Source organism: Gouania willdenowi, chromosome 24 (assembly GCF_900634775.1).
Source record: "Gouania willdenowi chromosome 24, fGouWil2.1, whole genome shotgun sequence".
In the NCBI taxonomy this organism is placed as follows: Eukaryota; Metazoa; Chordata; class Actinopteri; order Blenniiformes; family Gobiesocidae; genus Gouania; species Gouania willdenowi.
In genome coordinates this window covers 1,538,895-1,556,905 of record NC_041066.1, presented here as the reverse complement: position 1 = coordinate 1,556,905, position 18,011 = coordinate 1,538,895, and the positions used below count along the sequence as shown (strand labels likewise).

General features: G+C 38.8%; 1 protein-coding gene and 1 pseudogene across 5 annotated transcripts in view; one reads left to right on the top strand and one right to left on the bottom strand.

Annotated features, from left to right (window-relative positions):
* Positions 1-18,011, bottom strand: part of fynb (FYN proto-oncogene, Src family tyrosine kinase b) — a 103,193-nt gene that overhangs the window by 35,275 nt on the left and 49,907 nt on the right. For all 5 annotated transcript variants that reach the window (XM_028439294.1, XM_028439293.1, XM_028439295.1 and 2 more), the window contains 2 exons: positions 11,945-12,201; positions 2,493-2,589 (listed from right to left, as the gene is read on the bottom strand). In XM_028439294.1, the coding sequence (XP_028295095.1) occupies positions 2,493-2,589; positions 11,945-12,191 (344 nt within the window). In that variant the 5' untranslated portion in view covers positions 12,192-12,201. The remainder of the gene's footprint in view (positions 1-2,492; positions 2,590-11,944; positions 12,202-18,011) is intronic.
* LOC114458141 (uncharacterized) lies at positions 1,041-1,157 on the top strand (annotated as a pseudogene).

Below are 18,011 nucleotides of genomic sequence, written 5' to 3'. Positions count from 1 at the left end.
TGCATGTAAGTAACCCAAGGTTTACATACTCAAGAGTTCATTGACCCACTTGATACCAGCTGTAATGGAATCGGATACCCAGAGTTTGCCATCGAGGGGTATGTTGACAGAGTTTATGAATAGACTAAGGCTGGGCTTTAGTACTAGCTCAGCTCCTAGTCAGAACTAAACCTGGTCCCGACCAGGTTAGTCGTTCAGCTTAAGTTACCATGGTGATTTACCACCGTAAGACGTTAGCCAGCTTTGTAGTATAGCACACACCGATTAAATCCCGGAAGTTAGTGCAATAAGAGAAAATATAGCTTCGTAATATAGGCCTCAAATGACAACAAAACAACCACAAAAATATACAAAATGACAACAAAAACACAAAAATGATTCCATGTTTAGATTGGTCACTATTCTAAATGCTGACACCAAATGTCGATAACGTGGCTCTTGAATCAAACAATCACATATTTGTGGCTCCCACTGTGATTAAAGTTACTGTCTTGACATTTACTACCATTGGTACACTAAATGACACATTATAGGCTTTTATTATTGCATGTAATTCTGTTACTTAAACTGTGACTAAAAGGAGGATTGAGGGGCTGTAAATCCAGTGTTGACATTACCTGATTATGTTAGATGAATTTTACAATAAATTTATTAACAGCTGTCTGTCAGACTGGAAATAAGCTCCACTTTTGTCCAGCAGGGGTCAGTGTGGGCAGTGGGAGGAGGCCCATGGAAGATGCTGCTCTGTCTGAGAGAAAGTTGCCATATTGTATTTTCATCACTTTTTCTTGCCACATTTTTGCTCCTTTTAATGCATTTTGCTTCATTACTCCCATTTCTGCCACTTCTCCATCACATCTCGATGCCTTTTCTGCATATTCTTTCTACTTTCAAGACATTTTTAGCATTTATAAACTTTTTCTACCACTTTTTTCCACCTAATGTTGCATATGTTGACCCATTATTGTCACTTGTAACCTTTTTTTTTACCATATTTCATATATTTTATCAATTTAACCACATTCACGATTTGTCTTTAAATTTGTGGTCAAACCAGCCTGTCATTTCCGATCTCATTAGATCTCAGAAGCTAAACAGGTCTGGGCCTGGTTAGTAGTTGGATGGGAGACCACTGAGAATTCCAGGTGCCACAGTGGGGGACAGTCGCTCCAGTGGTATCTGTCATTGTGTCATTGTGTCCTTGGGCAAAGCACTCCACCCACATTGCCTGTATGAATGTAGTGTTGGTGTTGGTTGGAGTGGACAATGCGCACCATGGCAGCCTCGCCTCCGTCAGTTTGCCCCAAGGCAGCTGTGGCTACAATAGTAGCTTACCACTACTAAGTGTGGAGTGAAAGAATAATGCCTTAATTTGTAAAGTGCTTTGAGTGTCTATGATAAAGCACTATATAGAATCCAATGCATTATTATTATTATTAATAAATGTTCTTTCTTTTTAAAGAAAAACAAATTCTGGCCATTTTTGGCCACTCTAATTTGCAACTTTTAAACAATTTCTGTGATTTTTATAATCCCATTTCATCAACTTTTCCACCACTTTTGGTAACTTTTAACCAATTTTATTTTACATTAAAACAATGATTTACATCTCAAAGATAACTATATATTATGACACAAATAATAATAAATTTACTGGATAACAATGGATATTATGGGATTTAAGGGGCGACCGTGGCTCAGGTGGTAGAGGGTCGTCTTCTAATCGAGAGGTTGGGGGTTCCATTCCAGTACCTGACTATGTGTCGAAGTGTCCTTGGGCAAAACACTGAACCCTAAGTTGCTCCCAGTGGTTGACTAGTGCCTTGCATGGCAGTCCTGTCCCATTGGTGTGTAAATGTGAGAGTGATTGGGTGAATGAGCTGATATGTAAAGCGCTTTGGGACTGCTTCAGTGTGGTGATAAAGCCACACTGAAATCAAGTCCATTTACTATTTTAATCTTAAAATGTTAAAAGTACTCCCAATTTTTCTAAAATCCTGCATTTTCCTCAAATCACTCCATAAAATCTCCCCAAAAATAAATAAATCATGGTCACAAAATAAAGGAATTTAGAGGTGAGGATCCTGCAGGTATTTACAGTATATCGATCACTTAAAGCTTGGATTCTGTTGGTGCCTTACATACATATCATTGATACATAGAAGTGCAAAATAGGAGACATTATAGTTGGTTTTCCTGCCTACAATCTGTGGCCTACTTGAGAACAAACTGCTCTGTTGTTCTGGTTGTTCTATAAGAATGTCAACACAAAACTAAGTGTCTGTCCCTGATTTTTCCGCTTCTGTTATTTGTGAAAACCAGTCCCTTCTTTCTCAAGGCCGTCTCCACACTACAGGTTAGCGTTATCAGTATGTGTTTTGTTTCTTTCTTTGGAGCCACAGTCTAATTCGTAACATTGGTCAGACATATACAGACAGATCTGAATGTTCAATAGCTGAAATAAGAAATGAAATAAGAAGAAATTCACTTACGTGCTGTTTATAATCTGGAATCTTTCTCCTTTCCTGAAGCTAAGGTCATCCTCTGTCCGAGCCTCGTAGTCATAAAGTGCCACAAAGAGGGTGACCCCTGCAGGGGAGGGCAGAAACACAGCATCAGCATCAATTCAGGTTAGCAAGAAAAATGAAGTGTTTGAAATGAGCTGCACTAGCACCAATCCATGGATTAAAGACACTGTCAGAAAACAAGATGGTTAGATTTTAGACATCCAATGAAAAAAGACCCAGAAACAAATTTCCCAGACAATACAATCAACTTTGTAAAGAAGAAAACTATCGCAGGAAGTGAATAAATGCAAGATATTTAGTGGTGAAACCTGCCACGTGTGGAAGAAGCCAAGATATGGGAAAAGGAAAAGAGATACTGGAATGGTAGGCTTCCATAATGTGGATATCTAATTATGAACTCATCCTTCATACATGTAAAGAACACATTCTACAATTATACCTTCCTTTCCTTCCTCCTCCGGCCTCAAAACAATTGACACAAATTAGTTCATTGTGGGAGTTATTTTTTTTAAATACTTTAAGTAACTTTCAGGCAGAGGTGGGAACAAGTCACTGCTTCTCAAGTCACGTGAATAAAGTCCAGAGTAAAAACATTCAAGTCCTTTAATCTTAATAGTCATGAGTTCATAATGAACCACAGCTAGTGCCGTTATGCAGAGAAAGTTTATTGAACAATGGATTACTAAACAGAGTACATATGTGTCAAATAATAGTGATATAATCTGACAGATTTTTTTTTAATTTCACAGTTCCTCTGTTAACCAAACAAACCATAATCATACTGGGAAGTAGAACGAGGTATACTTTTTCCAATTCAATTTTTAATCACAGTATTATCTTTAAATCTAAATATCACTTTTGGAATCATTTTCTCTGCGAGTGCACGCACGTCTCAGCTCAGCTGGATGTTTTCAGCTGCTTCCTGATTGGCAGGGTTGGGGTCAATTATAATTGTAATTGCGTAAATGATAATTATTTACAATTATGATGTAATTCTAATTGTAATTTTAAAAAAATATGTTGTAATCATAATTGAATTATAATAAGTAACGTAATAATAAGTCAATTATAACTAGTGTTGTGTTCAAGATCACACTATCCGAGACCAAGACTTGCCCGAGACCAGAATGCACCGAGACCAAGACTTTCAGGAGCCGAAACCGAGTCAAGACCAAGACCGAGACCAAGACCATATACATTTTTTCTTTTCAATTTAAAAAAATGTATAAATAAATAAAATTATGATAAGGTTCGACAGTTAAATAACATTCTCTCTTTAATTTTAGTTTATTTTTCATTTATTTTAAATACATTTGACTTAAATTAAATCACGTAGGCCATATCATCAAGGATCTAAAACGAGCACACAGCGCGAACATATGAAGTCTGAAGACGGTGCAACTGCTAATGCTAACAAAACAATGACAGGGACGTCTTATCATCACAATTTTTAGCGTTATTTACAGCTTACCGAAGTGCTCTGTTCATCGTCTCCAAAGATAGAAGGAATTGAACCCTCAATCAGACAAAGTCTTTCGGCAAATCCTTCTTTATACTGGTGGAGGTTGCTGAAGCAGTCATCCTTGAAGTGCTTCACACACACAAAAATGACCTTACCCACAGATGTGGGTATATTTCCATAAAAAATAAAACTCAACCAGGCACTTCGAAAAGGTTCTGATGCTGGGAGACGTTGTAATGAAGCGTGTGGGTTACTACATCCAACAACCGAACATTTTGATTTCTCCTCTCGTAACTTCGGCATCCTTGAGCTTGGACTACAAAATTGCAGCGAGAAAAAATGGCGGATTGCTCGAAGTGTTGGACCTGTAGTTGATGTACTAATTTGGCAGTTCCGCTGCAAATACTGTGACGTTATTGTTCAAAAAACGTAATAGAGAATAGAAAAATCGAAACAGATTGAAAAATATGACCAAAACAGAATATAAAGATATCAACGGAGCACCTGAAGAGACTAATTTGAACTTTTCTGTACTTCTAAACAATCTAAATATACATCAAAATGCATTTAAGGGCTAAAAAAGTGGATTTAGCATATGTCCCCTTAAACAAAGGTTTCCAGCTCTAACTGTAAAAGTGAAACTTTCTGAAATAAAACTACCAACAAGTTGTCAGCAGTGTAAAAAACATAGAGCTCCAGTAGATGTGAAACTAAATAAAACAAACTCAAACCCTGGAACGGTCATGTGACAAATCAATCAACAGTTCTTGTTGAGAACGATTATTATTATTATGGATACAGTGGAAACAGAAACTATAAAAAGTTATATTGTGAACCTGTTTATATTGTAGGGAACATATATACATAAATGTAATTGGAGTCTAAAGCCACAAAAAACACCACTTTAAAAAGAAAATACACTAACATAAGACCTCTTTACAGTTATTTGAGTCATTCTGCGCTAGTGCAATTTGCGGTGATGACGCGCTGGTGACAACATAATCCAAAATGGCAGCGGCCCGGACGACAGCCGACACTATGTAATAAAAGCATTAAAAGACATGGATATAATGACAAGAGTGGATGGACAGAGGCATAAACAAGCGGACTTTCACACGGACACACACAAACGTATTAAACACACACGGACCTCGGTAAACGGAACAGGCTTCACCGGCCGGCTGGCACTAGGACCCAGAGGCGGAGTAGATGCATCCCCTGTACTGCATTCACAGGCTGTAATATCACCAGTTTATCATTTGACCAGTTGTTAGAGCTACTGTCTTTACCAGGGAGATAATATTTATTACTGGTGTCGTTTTCTGGAGTTTTACTGGAATTTTTACCGGTGATTAGTTCATATCTCCCTTGTGCTCCACGGTCCAAACTGATACCGTAGCCAGACACACACACGCACGCACGCACGCACGCACGCACGCACGCACGCACGCACGCACGCAGGCACACACACACACACACACACACACACACACACACACACACACACACACACACACACACACACACACACACACACACACACACACACACACACACACACACACACACACACACACACACACACACACACACACACACACACACACATCACTCAGTCACATTAAGGAAGGTTGTGGTCATTATACAGGGTGGATTGAATAATGAATAAAGGATTGTTTTATCCCGTTCTTCTCCGTGTTATTATCACATTATAAAAAAGTTTAAAAATAGCAGGAATTAGTGCTGGTCTCGAAGGGTCTTGAAAGAAAATCTCGAGTCCGGGCAGCCAGAGTCAAAATGCTTCAGAGTCCGAGACCGAGACCTTTAAAATTTGGTCTCGAGACCAAGACCGGTCTTGACTACCACAACACTAATTATAACTGACTTTGTAATTGGCATGGAAACTTATGTTACAGTTCTATGATTTATACATATGTAGTTAATTATTAAAATATGTTTCAGATCAACTTTCCCCACTACCTGTCAGTTCTCTTGAGGATCATTTTACCATTTCAATTGTAATTAAATCTTGGAGTATGACAGAAAAAAGGCTCAGATGCCCACACCAAAAATATAATATTTTTAGTGTATTTTACAGCTGATTTAAGATATGCGTCAAAACTCAAAACTGACCCGTTATCATAAGAGATGCTAACAGAAAGCTAACAAAAGAGGAAGAGGAAGGTCGCATTTTATGGGATGACTCATTAAAGGCTCAGTAATTATAATTCAATTGTAAATGAACATTAGGAATTGAGAACGTAATTTTAATTGACTTTCAGGGGAAAAATAATCATTGTTATTTTAACTATAATTGAAAAAAAAAACAATAGTCACCTTAATCGTAATTGGGTTGACCCCAACCCTGTCGAGGGCTGCACCAGTTTCCCTAAACAGTCATATTGAACCAGTAACTATTTCTGATAAATGGCCGGATTGTCTTTGGTTTACCTGAATTACTCTGACGTGACTGAGGCTGCGCGACTCTTTCATGGTGTTGAGCATTTGACGAATGGAAGTTGAATGGACACTTCCTTAAAGTCTACTTACTTACTTGATCACATTAAATTCAGTCTTTTAACAGCAGAGGCTCTCAGCAGAGCAGGGTGTTTCTAGGAGCCAGTATTACTGCTACTCATGATGTAAGACAGAGATAGCAGACACTTGTTTATTAAACTATGCAGTGGAAACACCACCATTAGGTCAGCTAAGGTAGACACTGCTTTATTGAATCCTCTTTGGCTTGTCTGCTAAGGTGCAATTTCTTTTCTTATGTAAGGTCATCATTGCCATTTGGGGAACTCATTTTCCCTATAATGCATGATGCGAGCTGCAGTATCAGTCTTGAGGCAGATGGACTGTGACAGAGAGCTTATAGTTAAACCAGTAAAACCAAGAGGCAGCAACACTAACTATTTGTCACTCTGAGTTGTGTGGATTCCAAACCGTAAGCTCTCTGAGAGGGTTTTAGTGGAATCACTTCTTCTGCACTGCAGACTTTAGTGGCTCAGACATAAAGGATATCCTGAGTCAAAATCTTCTCAACCTAAACAATGGGACCCAGCACACAAAGCCCCAGCTAATGCTAGCCGGACGTTCCTGACGGGGTTGGGCCCTGGGCTGTTTGGTTAGAGGCTGAAGGAAGGGTGGGAGTGTGAGACCAAGGCTTTGTTTGAAATGGCACAGTATATATACTTATACTATACACTACAAACTCATTGAGTATAAACTGTCCACTATATGCTATAAGTATGATGACCGTTCCTTCCCACTGAAGTATACTTCCAAGTTTCCCAAGATGCATTTCGAACCTGCACACTGAGGCTACAGTGAATATCTCGCCACCTTTGAAAGTTCTCAGAAACACATTTTGTGACGAAAGATTTTGCATTAAGCTCACAATGCATCATGGGGCAGTTGAGTATGACTCGTGTGCCCGCTGTGCATACTTAAAAAATAACCTGGGTATTTATTACGTACTCGATCTTTCCATAATATCTAATGTGAACCCACTACATACTCATTTTGACATCAGACTTAGTATGAGTAGTACGATAGTATGCCATGTCCTCACAGGACTGGGCAATATGGACCAAAGGATCTCAATTGGTGATACGCAATATAAATCTTGATAGTATTTCTCCAACAAACTAATAGATTCTGGGTGAAAGTCACTTGTGCAAAAACGGTACTTTAATTACAAAACAGCTGCTTAACATCATGTTGTGCCACTTCTGACTTTTTCTTATCTTAGGGACAGCAGGTGTGAGTAAATTCTGTAGCATGGCTTGTTTCAGGGCATGTCTGGATTTCTGAATGCAGGTCCTAATGCACACTCAGCAATACATTATAAAGAGTATGGGTACATGGTCCCTTTAAGAGAGGAGGAGCCACATTACTACTTGGGTGACATAAACAGAGCGTTGCTCTCGATGCACAACCACAGTGAGTTTGTTATGCTACAGAATAGAACGGTATGTAGCAAAATTTTAAATAAAAATATATTGTTATAGGCAAAAACAGAAATCTTTATATATTGCCCTGGCCTACTTCTAAGAAATTAAGGCATTCTTTATATCTGATACATCATGTGCATTTTACATGCACAAATAACATTCAATATCGTTCTCGTTGATCATTTTAAATCGACCATATTCGGTTTTATTTTTCATCCTATGACAGACATAGGCAATTGTTGTTAGATTTTTCCAAGGCTTTACACCAATCTGATCGGCTATATCGGATCGGCCGATATTTTGCATTTTATGCAATTAATGTGATCGGCTGTAATGTCTTAATTCGCCAATCTGATCAATGACGCCATTGTCGTTATGAAACTTTCTGGAGACGTTTTATTTTCATTTACACATTTGTGCACAGAGGTGAAAATCTATGCGCAAACGGCAAAAACGTCTCTCTCGGTTCCCCAGTCTACTGGCTCTGAAAGCGGGGGGCAGCATCTGCTGTTAGTGACTGTGTGTGTAATTGTATGTGTATGCATGCTTGTTTTGTTTATTCAGTCTGAGCATGTTAAAAGGGAGAGTCCTAGAGACGGACCCTTCTGTCCATTTCAGGGCTGTGGTGGACACAGAAGTGTGTGTGTGTGTGTGTGTGTGTGTGTGTGTGTGTGTGTGTGTGTGTGTGTGCGTGCATACCACCTCCACTGTGCACCTGTAAATATAGATTATAAGACACAACGGGTTTTGCGAGGCCGCAGTTAGGAAATATGTTTGCTCCTAATGCTAATGCTGATGGATGCTTCAGTAGTTCCAGTGTGGTCTGCCTCCACAGCTTCATCTCCAACTCTCTTGTAGTTGATAGAGCTGATGTTCAGGGACTAAATAAATGGTTTAGCTCACATTTACACCAGCAAGTGCTCGGTCTGCATCGCATTTTAAAAAGCAGAGCCATTTTACTTTACTTGCAGTGCAGCTCTCCATCAGAGCTGTGAATTACATTAGAAATACTTTGAGATGGAACAAAGCAAATGCTCTAGACTTTGTTTGTGTGTTCACAACAGCCAAAACTAAACATACATTTCAGGCAAACGAATCCCAGTGTGGTTAAACCACCCCAGGATTTGCCAGTGTAAAAGCACCGTTTAAAATGGTCTCCTTAATGCATTCCTGTTGAGGAAGTTAAGATTTCAACTCTTAAAGGCAGCTACACCTAAATTAGTTTTGCTGCTGTTAAAGTTCAATTAGCCTCAGCTTTTGACTTTGTTTGGTGCTGACCTTTTAATTTGCCATTTTAAAACTCAGAGCCGTCCAAAACACAACCTGAGAGCAGCCTGACAGAGCTGAAAAGGTCATTTTCTCAGTTACTCTGTCAATGATGAAAAGTCCTTGTAGATCACATGGTATATCAGCATTGCCTGGAGGTTAAAATTATTTTTCTGATAGCAAAGGGACCACAGGGAGACTGAAAATAATGACTCAATTTGCCTGTCAACATTATAGAGCTGTTATAGAGTGAAAACGTGCTGACTCAATCATGCATTTGACAAAAGTAATACAGAATTAAGTAAAGGCAAAGCAACAATATGTACAGGAAAACATGAATCATTGTGTAAATGAAGCTCAACATTTGCAGGTGCTCAATGTTTTCCTGGTGCTTATCTGCAATTATCTTGCGTCTTGATCTTTAAAAGCTAAAGACCAAGTCAAAAACCTTGGTGTTCTGATTGACTCAGATCTTACGTTCAGCAGTCAGATCAAATCTATCACAAAAACAGCTTCTACCACCTAAAGAACATCTCCAGAGTGAAAGGTTTAATGGCTCAGAAAGATCAGGAGAAACTGGTCCCTGCTTTTATCTCCAGCAGACTGGACTATTGTAATGGTCTTCTGACAGGAATCCCCCAAAAGAGCATCAAACAGCTACAGCTGGTTCAGAACGCTGCAGTTCGGGTCTTAACCAGAACAAAGAGGTCAGAGCACATTCGTCCAGTTTTAAAGTCTTTACACTGGCTCCCAGTCAGCCTCAGAATAGACATTAAAGTTCTGCTGCTGGTGTATAAATCTGTGAATGGGTTTGGTCCAGATTACATCAGTGACATGTTAGTCAGGTATGAACCCAGCAGGTCTCTCAGATCTATGAACACAGGTCAGATAGTGGAGCCCAGAGCTCACAGTAAACATGGTGATGCTGCTTTTAGTTGTTATGCTTCAAAGAAGTGAAACAAACTGCCAGCAGAGCTGAAGTCAGCATCCAATGTGAACATTTTTAAATCAAAGTTAAAGGCACTTATTTTCTCTACTGCATATGATTGAGAGAGAGATTTTTGGTCATGTTGTTGATGTCATGTGTTTGTTGATGATTTTACTGATGATTTTATTTGATTTTACTGATGATTTTACTGATGATTTTAATTGATTTTTACTGATGATTTTAAATGTTCTTATTGATTTTAATCAATTTAATGTTTTATCATGTGAAGCGCATTGAGTTGCCTTGTGTATGAAATGCACTATACAAATAAATTTGCCTTGCCTTGCCTTATCTCACACGACTGCAGTCATTTTTAATGTTAAACATTCTTACAAAATCCTTCAATTTTCCTCAAATAATGAAATAATATTTCCCTTAATTAAATAAAAATTGGTCACAAAATCAAGGAAATTTAAAGTGAAGATCCTGATATTTTGTCACTTATTGCTTGGATATTGTCAGTTTCTTACATATTTAGTATTTTATGTATACGTAGAAGAAGCTAGGGCAAAATAATGTTGAAATGACCCACTTGAGATCAAACTACTCCGTATTTGGCCCCTGAACTCAAATGAGTTTGACACTTCTGCATCTAATGTAATTGTGCACAGATATTCCACACACAAAGTTGTGTTACTATCTTCCTCGTACAGTAATCGAGCTTTGTTTCTATTTAATGTTATCTTGATATATATGAAATATTAATCAGGCTCTATTGCCTTTCTCTCTTTTCTCCCTATTAACACACACACACCTGTACGCACAGGCACACACGCACTCACTCACTCTTCACAAATTTAGCGTTTTAGTTGTAAAATGTCAGAGTGACTGCCCTCTATGGGTTGAATTGCCCTCTATTGCAATTAATTTTGCTAATGGCTGAGATTAGGTCAGTGTTGGCCCCGCCCAATCTAAAAAAGATGGGAGGAGGAAACAAGTCCCTCCTCCCATAGCCCTCAGTGAGCATTGATTGACAGCAAGTGGGTCAGAAAATTAATGGAAATACGATTTGCTCTGAACATGGAGTATTTTATTTTGAAAATAAACCCGTCTGTGCATTACTTCCTGTCCCGCACGAGCTTCTCTTGTGTTCCAGCACCCAGCAAAAATAGAACCTCTAGACTGCCAGACTCGTTCAGCAGCTGTGACACATCCAGTGGAAAATTGGGGGTTAGCAGCTTGATCTCCAACTCTCTTGTAATCAACATAGTACGCTGTTTAATATCATGCATTTACATGCAAAAGTGACTGAATAGCAAGCAATATATCAAACATGCTATGTTTTTACACGGCTGTGCAAAATTTTGTGAAAAACTTGAGTGTGATTCGCCGGTTGGCGGTATTTCCCTGAATATAAAACAAAAATAGTTACAGTATATGAGATTGACTAAACCCTCACTTCCATGATTTGGGACCCTACCACGCACTTCCATTGTATTAATGTTAAAGGGGTCATTCTTGCGTGATTTCTGCGTAACTATCCCATTTACATAAATTCTCAGTAATTATGTATTACAGTATTTAGCATGTTTGGAATGATTTAGAGAAGTTTAATAGCTAGTAGAGTGTTCTAAAAACAGAATGATGATGAAACGGAAAAGGAAAAGTGTAAAGTGACTTGGACGTGACCCGGAAATAGGTAAAACCTGTAACAGAATTTAGGAAATTTTGAAACGGAGAATTGGAGGCCCTACTTTATGGTCAATTGTGCAGGTCAAGTTTGAATTTCTTGTGTGTACCTTACCCGTTCCACCGCGAGTCCTCAGAGTCCCGGTGTGAGAGGAAGTGCTGACTCCTCCAAACACAGCCATGCCCTGCCCAACGGGCGTGTGGAAGTTGTTGTAGTTGGGGATGGCGGCGACCCCAAAGTTGGGATAGTGCTGTGGTGTGGGGTCAACCCCATAGCGGTATCCCGCTCCGTGGGAGATGCTGGTGTCTCTGTCGTCTGTGAGTTTGGCTGCATCCTTATCCTTGCATTGCACACAGCCCATTATCTATAATCTGTGGGCAAAAGAAGAAAGATGTCCCATCACGGAGAGATACTCAAAACAAACATGACATAAAACTGAAAAACAAAGAAAGTGCATGCTGTGTCTGAAAATGTTGACTTCCGGTTTCAACATCTTCAAAAACAATCCAAAGTTTCAATACATTAAAAACTCATGAGAATATCCTGGTTTTTATTTTTTTTTATTAACATTATTATTATTATTGGTTTTCTTCACACATACTTTTAATCATAAAAAAAGAATAGAGAAATGTCACGTCATTAAGGAACTACATTGCTTAAAGTGTCTCAATGTAACAAGGAATAGTTAATTTCAGAATTAATGATAAATGTTAGAAGGCTTAGTTATCAAACAGTGTCAAACTTCATTCATCAACATAATGATTAATCAGCTTAATGAAATGTCCTGTGAGTAATATCCTTTTCAAAACATGTAGAAAAACAAAATGATAAATGTGTGTACCTGCCAATTCACAGCAAAATCTAGAAATAATTCAGACAAAGAGTTTGTTGGTTGCTATCACACAGACACAGGAGGGAAAAACAACAAAACAAACAATAATCTTAATTCAACTAATGTGCTAAACTTTAAAGTTTCCAATTAGAGTAAGGTTTTGGCAGAAAAAAGTAGCAATCTTGTAATAGTTTTATTTTCAGTGAATAACTGCTTCAAGTAGATAATAATTAGGTTTAAGTATACAAAACTTTCTTCAGTATTGGGGTTACATTTTGCTGGAAGTTGCAAATCTGTAGCACATATGGTTGATTTGTTGTGAATTTTCAAAATGTTTTACTTTTGAGGCGTGCTGTTGCGCCACCTTTAGGACTATTGGACTGTTTATGCAGCTGAGGCAATCTGACATGGGACTGGACATGGGAAGAGTCGGCATAAACTTCTTCCTTCTCTGCTTGTTCTTTCACAACATTCAACAATGAAGCAGCAACAAGTTGCCGTGCTTTTGGTAGTTTTAAAGCCATGTTGTACGGCGTCGCCGGTTCTACTGACCACCCACAATCCTGTGCACTATACGTCATTGCTGATACTTCCTGTGTTTGCTCCGCTCCGAGAGCTGTTGTGTTCAGAGTGCTCCTAATTGCTCTAGGCTTCAATTGCAAACACTCCGAGACCGACAGAAACAATAGCTCCAGAATTTGCCCGTATCTTGACTTTGTTCACGTGTTCACATGTGGACTAGCCTAACAAACAAATCCTCGAGTATTTTAACTGCTCTAGGATCCGTCGGTGTGAATGCACCCTCAGAGTCTACACACGCAGCAGCTCTTGCCTCCTCAGCTGTCACTAATGGTGCGTTTCCACTGGCGGTATCGGCTCTACTCAGCTCCGTTCTACTCTCTTTTTGCCCGTTTCCACTCCGTGGTACCTGGTATTTTTAGTACCTCCTTTGTTGAGTTTCCCAAAAAAGGAAACACTGATTGGGTCTGAGAATCATCACAGCGTAGTCATCAACTCATGCACAGAGAGAAAACATTTGCCGCCATTGACTTTTGTTGGCGATCTTGTGAGGATGGCAACAAAAAAGTGCAATCCGTGGAATCAGGTTGGTGCTCAATGGAAATTCTCCGGAAAAACAATATCAAGTCCCGAAAGCGAGGAGCACAGCGCCGTCTAGAGCCGATACCACCGATGAAAATGCATAATTGTCTTAAAAAATTGAGAGAAACCAGGAGAATGTGAGCACGTGATGGCCCTAAAGAGAACAATAAAGCCGACCTATCAGAGGCCTGTAGAAAATTTCTAATCCCATGTAATGGGCTCTTGGTTCTGTACAGAACCCTGTGACTGGCACAGGCCCACTGAACAGGCTTTATGGAGAGGAAACTAAACATATTGATCTCTCTAAGCCAGATGAAAAGCTGCTGCTGCTCACTCATTCAATGTTACTCTTTAGGAGCTGGATAACCTATGTTTACACTGTGGATTGAATTAAACATACAGCTACTCACAGGCAGAAGTAGAGGCTTCTTCTCATATACTGGGAATCTAATGTGAGGCTGATCAACAGCAATGACATGAAGGCAAAATCCAAGCTGTAGGAGTAACACACAATATTCTTTACAGATGTTTGATTGAAAGTGTGAATTTCAAACCAAATCAGTTTTAAATATTATATATTGTGGCAGACCTGATGGTAGCAACATTTTCAATGTATGTACTGGTACTTTCTGCATTAAGACAAAAAGAGAGGTTGGTGCATTTCAAAAATGTTTTGATAATAATAATAATAATAATACATCAATTTTATATAGTTTTCACACTCAAAGTCGCTTTACAGAATTAAGGGATTATTCTTTCACTCCACACTTAGTGGTGGTAAGCTACTATTGTAGCCACAGCTGCCCTGACGCAGACTGATGGAAGCGAGGCTGCCATAGTGCGCCATCGGCCCCTCCAACCACCAGCAACACTAACTCACACACTACATTCATACTAGGCAATGCGGGTGAAGTGCCTTGCCCAAGGACACAATGACAGATACCACTGAGGTGACTGCCACCCCACTGTAGCACCTGGAATCTCCCATCCAATTACTAACCAGGCCCAGACCTGCTTAGCGTCAGAGATCTAATGAGATCGGGCAATGACAGGATGGTATGGCCTACAGAGTAAAAAGTGTTTACTCTGTAACACATTTTAATGACTCAAACAGGTATACAACTGTATACAATTTTATTGTTTCACTGTTCTCTGTGACAAATAGATATAAAATATGGATTTTAAGAAAATGTGTCTCCTTAAATGGTTGATCAATTTGACAGAAATGTAAATTTTCGCACAAAATCTGACGTAATGTGAAGCAATATGATGGACTTTACTTCCGAATGTAAATCTATATAACACGGACTAAACCCTTACGGACTTGGTTTGGGACAATATCACAAATTTCCACGTGTAGCAAAAGGATAGACATTAACTCTCGCGCAAAATCTGGCATGATCTGAGTGCATGCCTGCTTAGGTACATTTCTGCTGTGTATAAATAAGCAATTCATGAGAATAAATAAGAATACACAATAAGAAGTTTACCTGCCAGTCAAAACGTTTGATTGGAGAAAGCAGAGATGTGTGTGTGTGTGTTGACCTGTCTGATCAGGAAAAACCAACATTCTCTGATAAAGTGTGTTTATCAAGTGACCCATGCTTGAATTCCTGTTGCAGAAGGAAGAACATTTAACGTAATCTAAGAGCCAAGTTGATGTAAGAAGTTGCAATGACTGCAATTCTGTTTGACCCCCTACACACTTTTAAGATATGATCATCTATTGCACAGTGGGTTAGAATGCACTCAGAAATCATCAGTCTAACATACCTTTAAATGTTGTTCTGAGAAGTAAATGCAGCGACTCCTAAAATAAGTATTTTGATACAAAATAGGCTATAAAGAACATATATATATATATACACAATATTATGGTTTTCTATATCGCCAACATGAATAAATCACCCAGTCCTAATTCCAACATTATAACACAGACTAAATTAAAACATAAATGGTATATGAAGCACATTAGTTTATTCAATAGACTTACAGTTTATATACAAGTCAACATGTTTCATATTTACTGTTAATTACACATTGATCGTCTTTAAGTTTGACATTTACATTTTATTTTCAATACATACTTTCTTTTAATTTCTCATGATCACTCATGTGGTTCTCTGGTCGTCACTAATGACTTATTAGACACATTTGTTGCAGACTTTACATCCTTTAACATGTTTTGGAAGGAGTATATATTTGTGGGGCTTGTGCTTGGCTGATTTTTCATGGTGACTTACATTGTTTATTCCTCCATGGGAAACACTAAAATCTCAGTTACAGAATGCGTAGCTGTGTCCCATCCTGCTGCTCTTTAGGAAAGTAAAATCTCTGTCCCATTTTACAAGGTATTTACACCAATTCTTTGTTTTTTTTCACCGCAGCGTCTTCTTACATCCATCCATCTCTCTTCTAAGTTGTTTCCGGGTTTGGTCCTGCTGTCGGCACTAATCTAATATAATCTAATCCAGTGACGTGCCGTCAGGGTAGGCAAGGTAGGCAGTGCCTACCCAAGGGTGAATTGATATTTTGATTATTTAATTATAATTTTTTTTTTTTTCTGCCTCCGTTCTCATTGCGTGATTTTACGTGTTTGCGCATGCGCAGTCAGGTCCCCAATGTGACATCAATTTACGCGTAAAGGCAGCATAGAGAGCTGCCTTTGCACGTAACTGCACTATGCTAAATGCTATATGTAAGTTCACAGCACATTAGTGAATAGATGACACGTGACTGCTATTGCTACGTTCTTTAACTAGTGGGCGGGATAACACCTCAGTGTGGATGACTTTGTTTTGAGGAAAAACGACAGCTTTTGAAAGATGGAGACCAACACCTGAGCTACCAGAGCTTCAGCAAAGGTAAGGTCAGAACATGTTTCATACTTTTCACAGTGAATGGTACAAAAGGAAGTATTGGCTTTGTGGATGCTCCTCACTGAGGCTGTTCTAAGTTGTCATTTTCTCTGTGTTTCTGTGTTTCCAACACAAACAACAGATGTGCTGTCGTGTCATGAGATATATCTTGTTGGAGAGTATGGAGGCTATATTAAATAATTGTTTATGTTTCTTTAATGGTGTTTATGATGTTGATTTTGTTAGATGGCTAAATGCTTGTTCATGTGGATCTTATTGGGTTTTTTCTTTCTTATTGTGAATTTTATATTTTGATAAGCGCATTGAGATGCGAATTAACACTTGACAGCAGAAACATATGAAATTGTCATTGGTGGTCTCGATTTGCAACGTGCCTACCCAGCCCTAGTGGTCACGGCACGTCACTGATCTAATCTAATCTAATGTAATCAAATCTTGCGAGAAATTCCACCCAGGCCATTGCAGGTGGCAGTTCTCGCGAGGCTAGTAACAGCTTTCAGTTTGGAGAGGCAGAGGAATATTTATGTTTATTTCTATTTTAATTATTACTACATTATAATACGGGATATTTCCGGGAAAATGCTAATACGAGACGATGGTGAGAAAGAGGGGTAAAATACGGGAGTTTCCAGACCAAAACGGGATACTTGACAGGTATGTTCTAGAGTCATTTTGTGTATAATGTTGCACTTTTGTGTGTTTTCTGTCAATTTCTTTGATTTTGAAGTCATTTTGTGTATCGTTGTTGTTTTGTGTTTTTAGATGTAATGTTTGTGTATTTTTGTTGTCATATGGGGTTTTTGAAGTCATTTTTGTGAATTTTCTGTCATTTTGTGCCTTTACTTTAGGGGTCACACAGAATTAGGGTCCCCGGGTTGACAGTTTACCATATCTGATCCATTGAATTTTATTTGCCAGTTCTAAACTGTATAATTTGTAGCAACCACATATGCAGATGAATGCTAAAAGCTATTGCTGGTCTTTAGTCTGACTCCATCTAATGCTGGCTTTTCTGGGCCGTATCAAAGCTGGGTTCATCACTGCCTGCTCTCTTTGAACTAAAGCCCTTTTCATCATTCTCTCCCACTTCCTTCCCTTCGTTTCACACAGCCCTCTCCACTGACTATTAATTCCTTCCTTCTTCACAGAATACATAGCCACCTGCTTGCTGTGGGAGTTCCTTGGCTGTTTACTCCAATTGCTTCTACTCCCTAGGTAGAAACGCCACATGAAATACATTGAAAGACAACCAGAACAAAGTCTAAAATGTAAAACATGCATGTAGAGCATGTCTAAAGTCATCATTCATGTATTGGTTTAAAACAACAACAAAAAATTTACCAAACAGACAGAATGTCACATGTCAGAC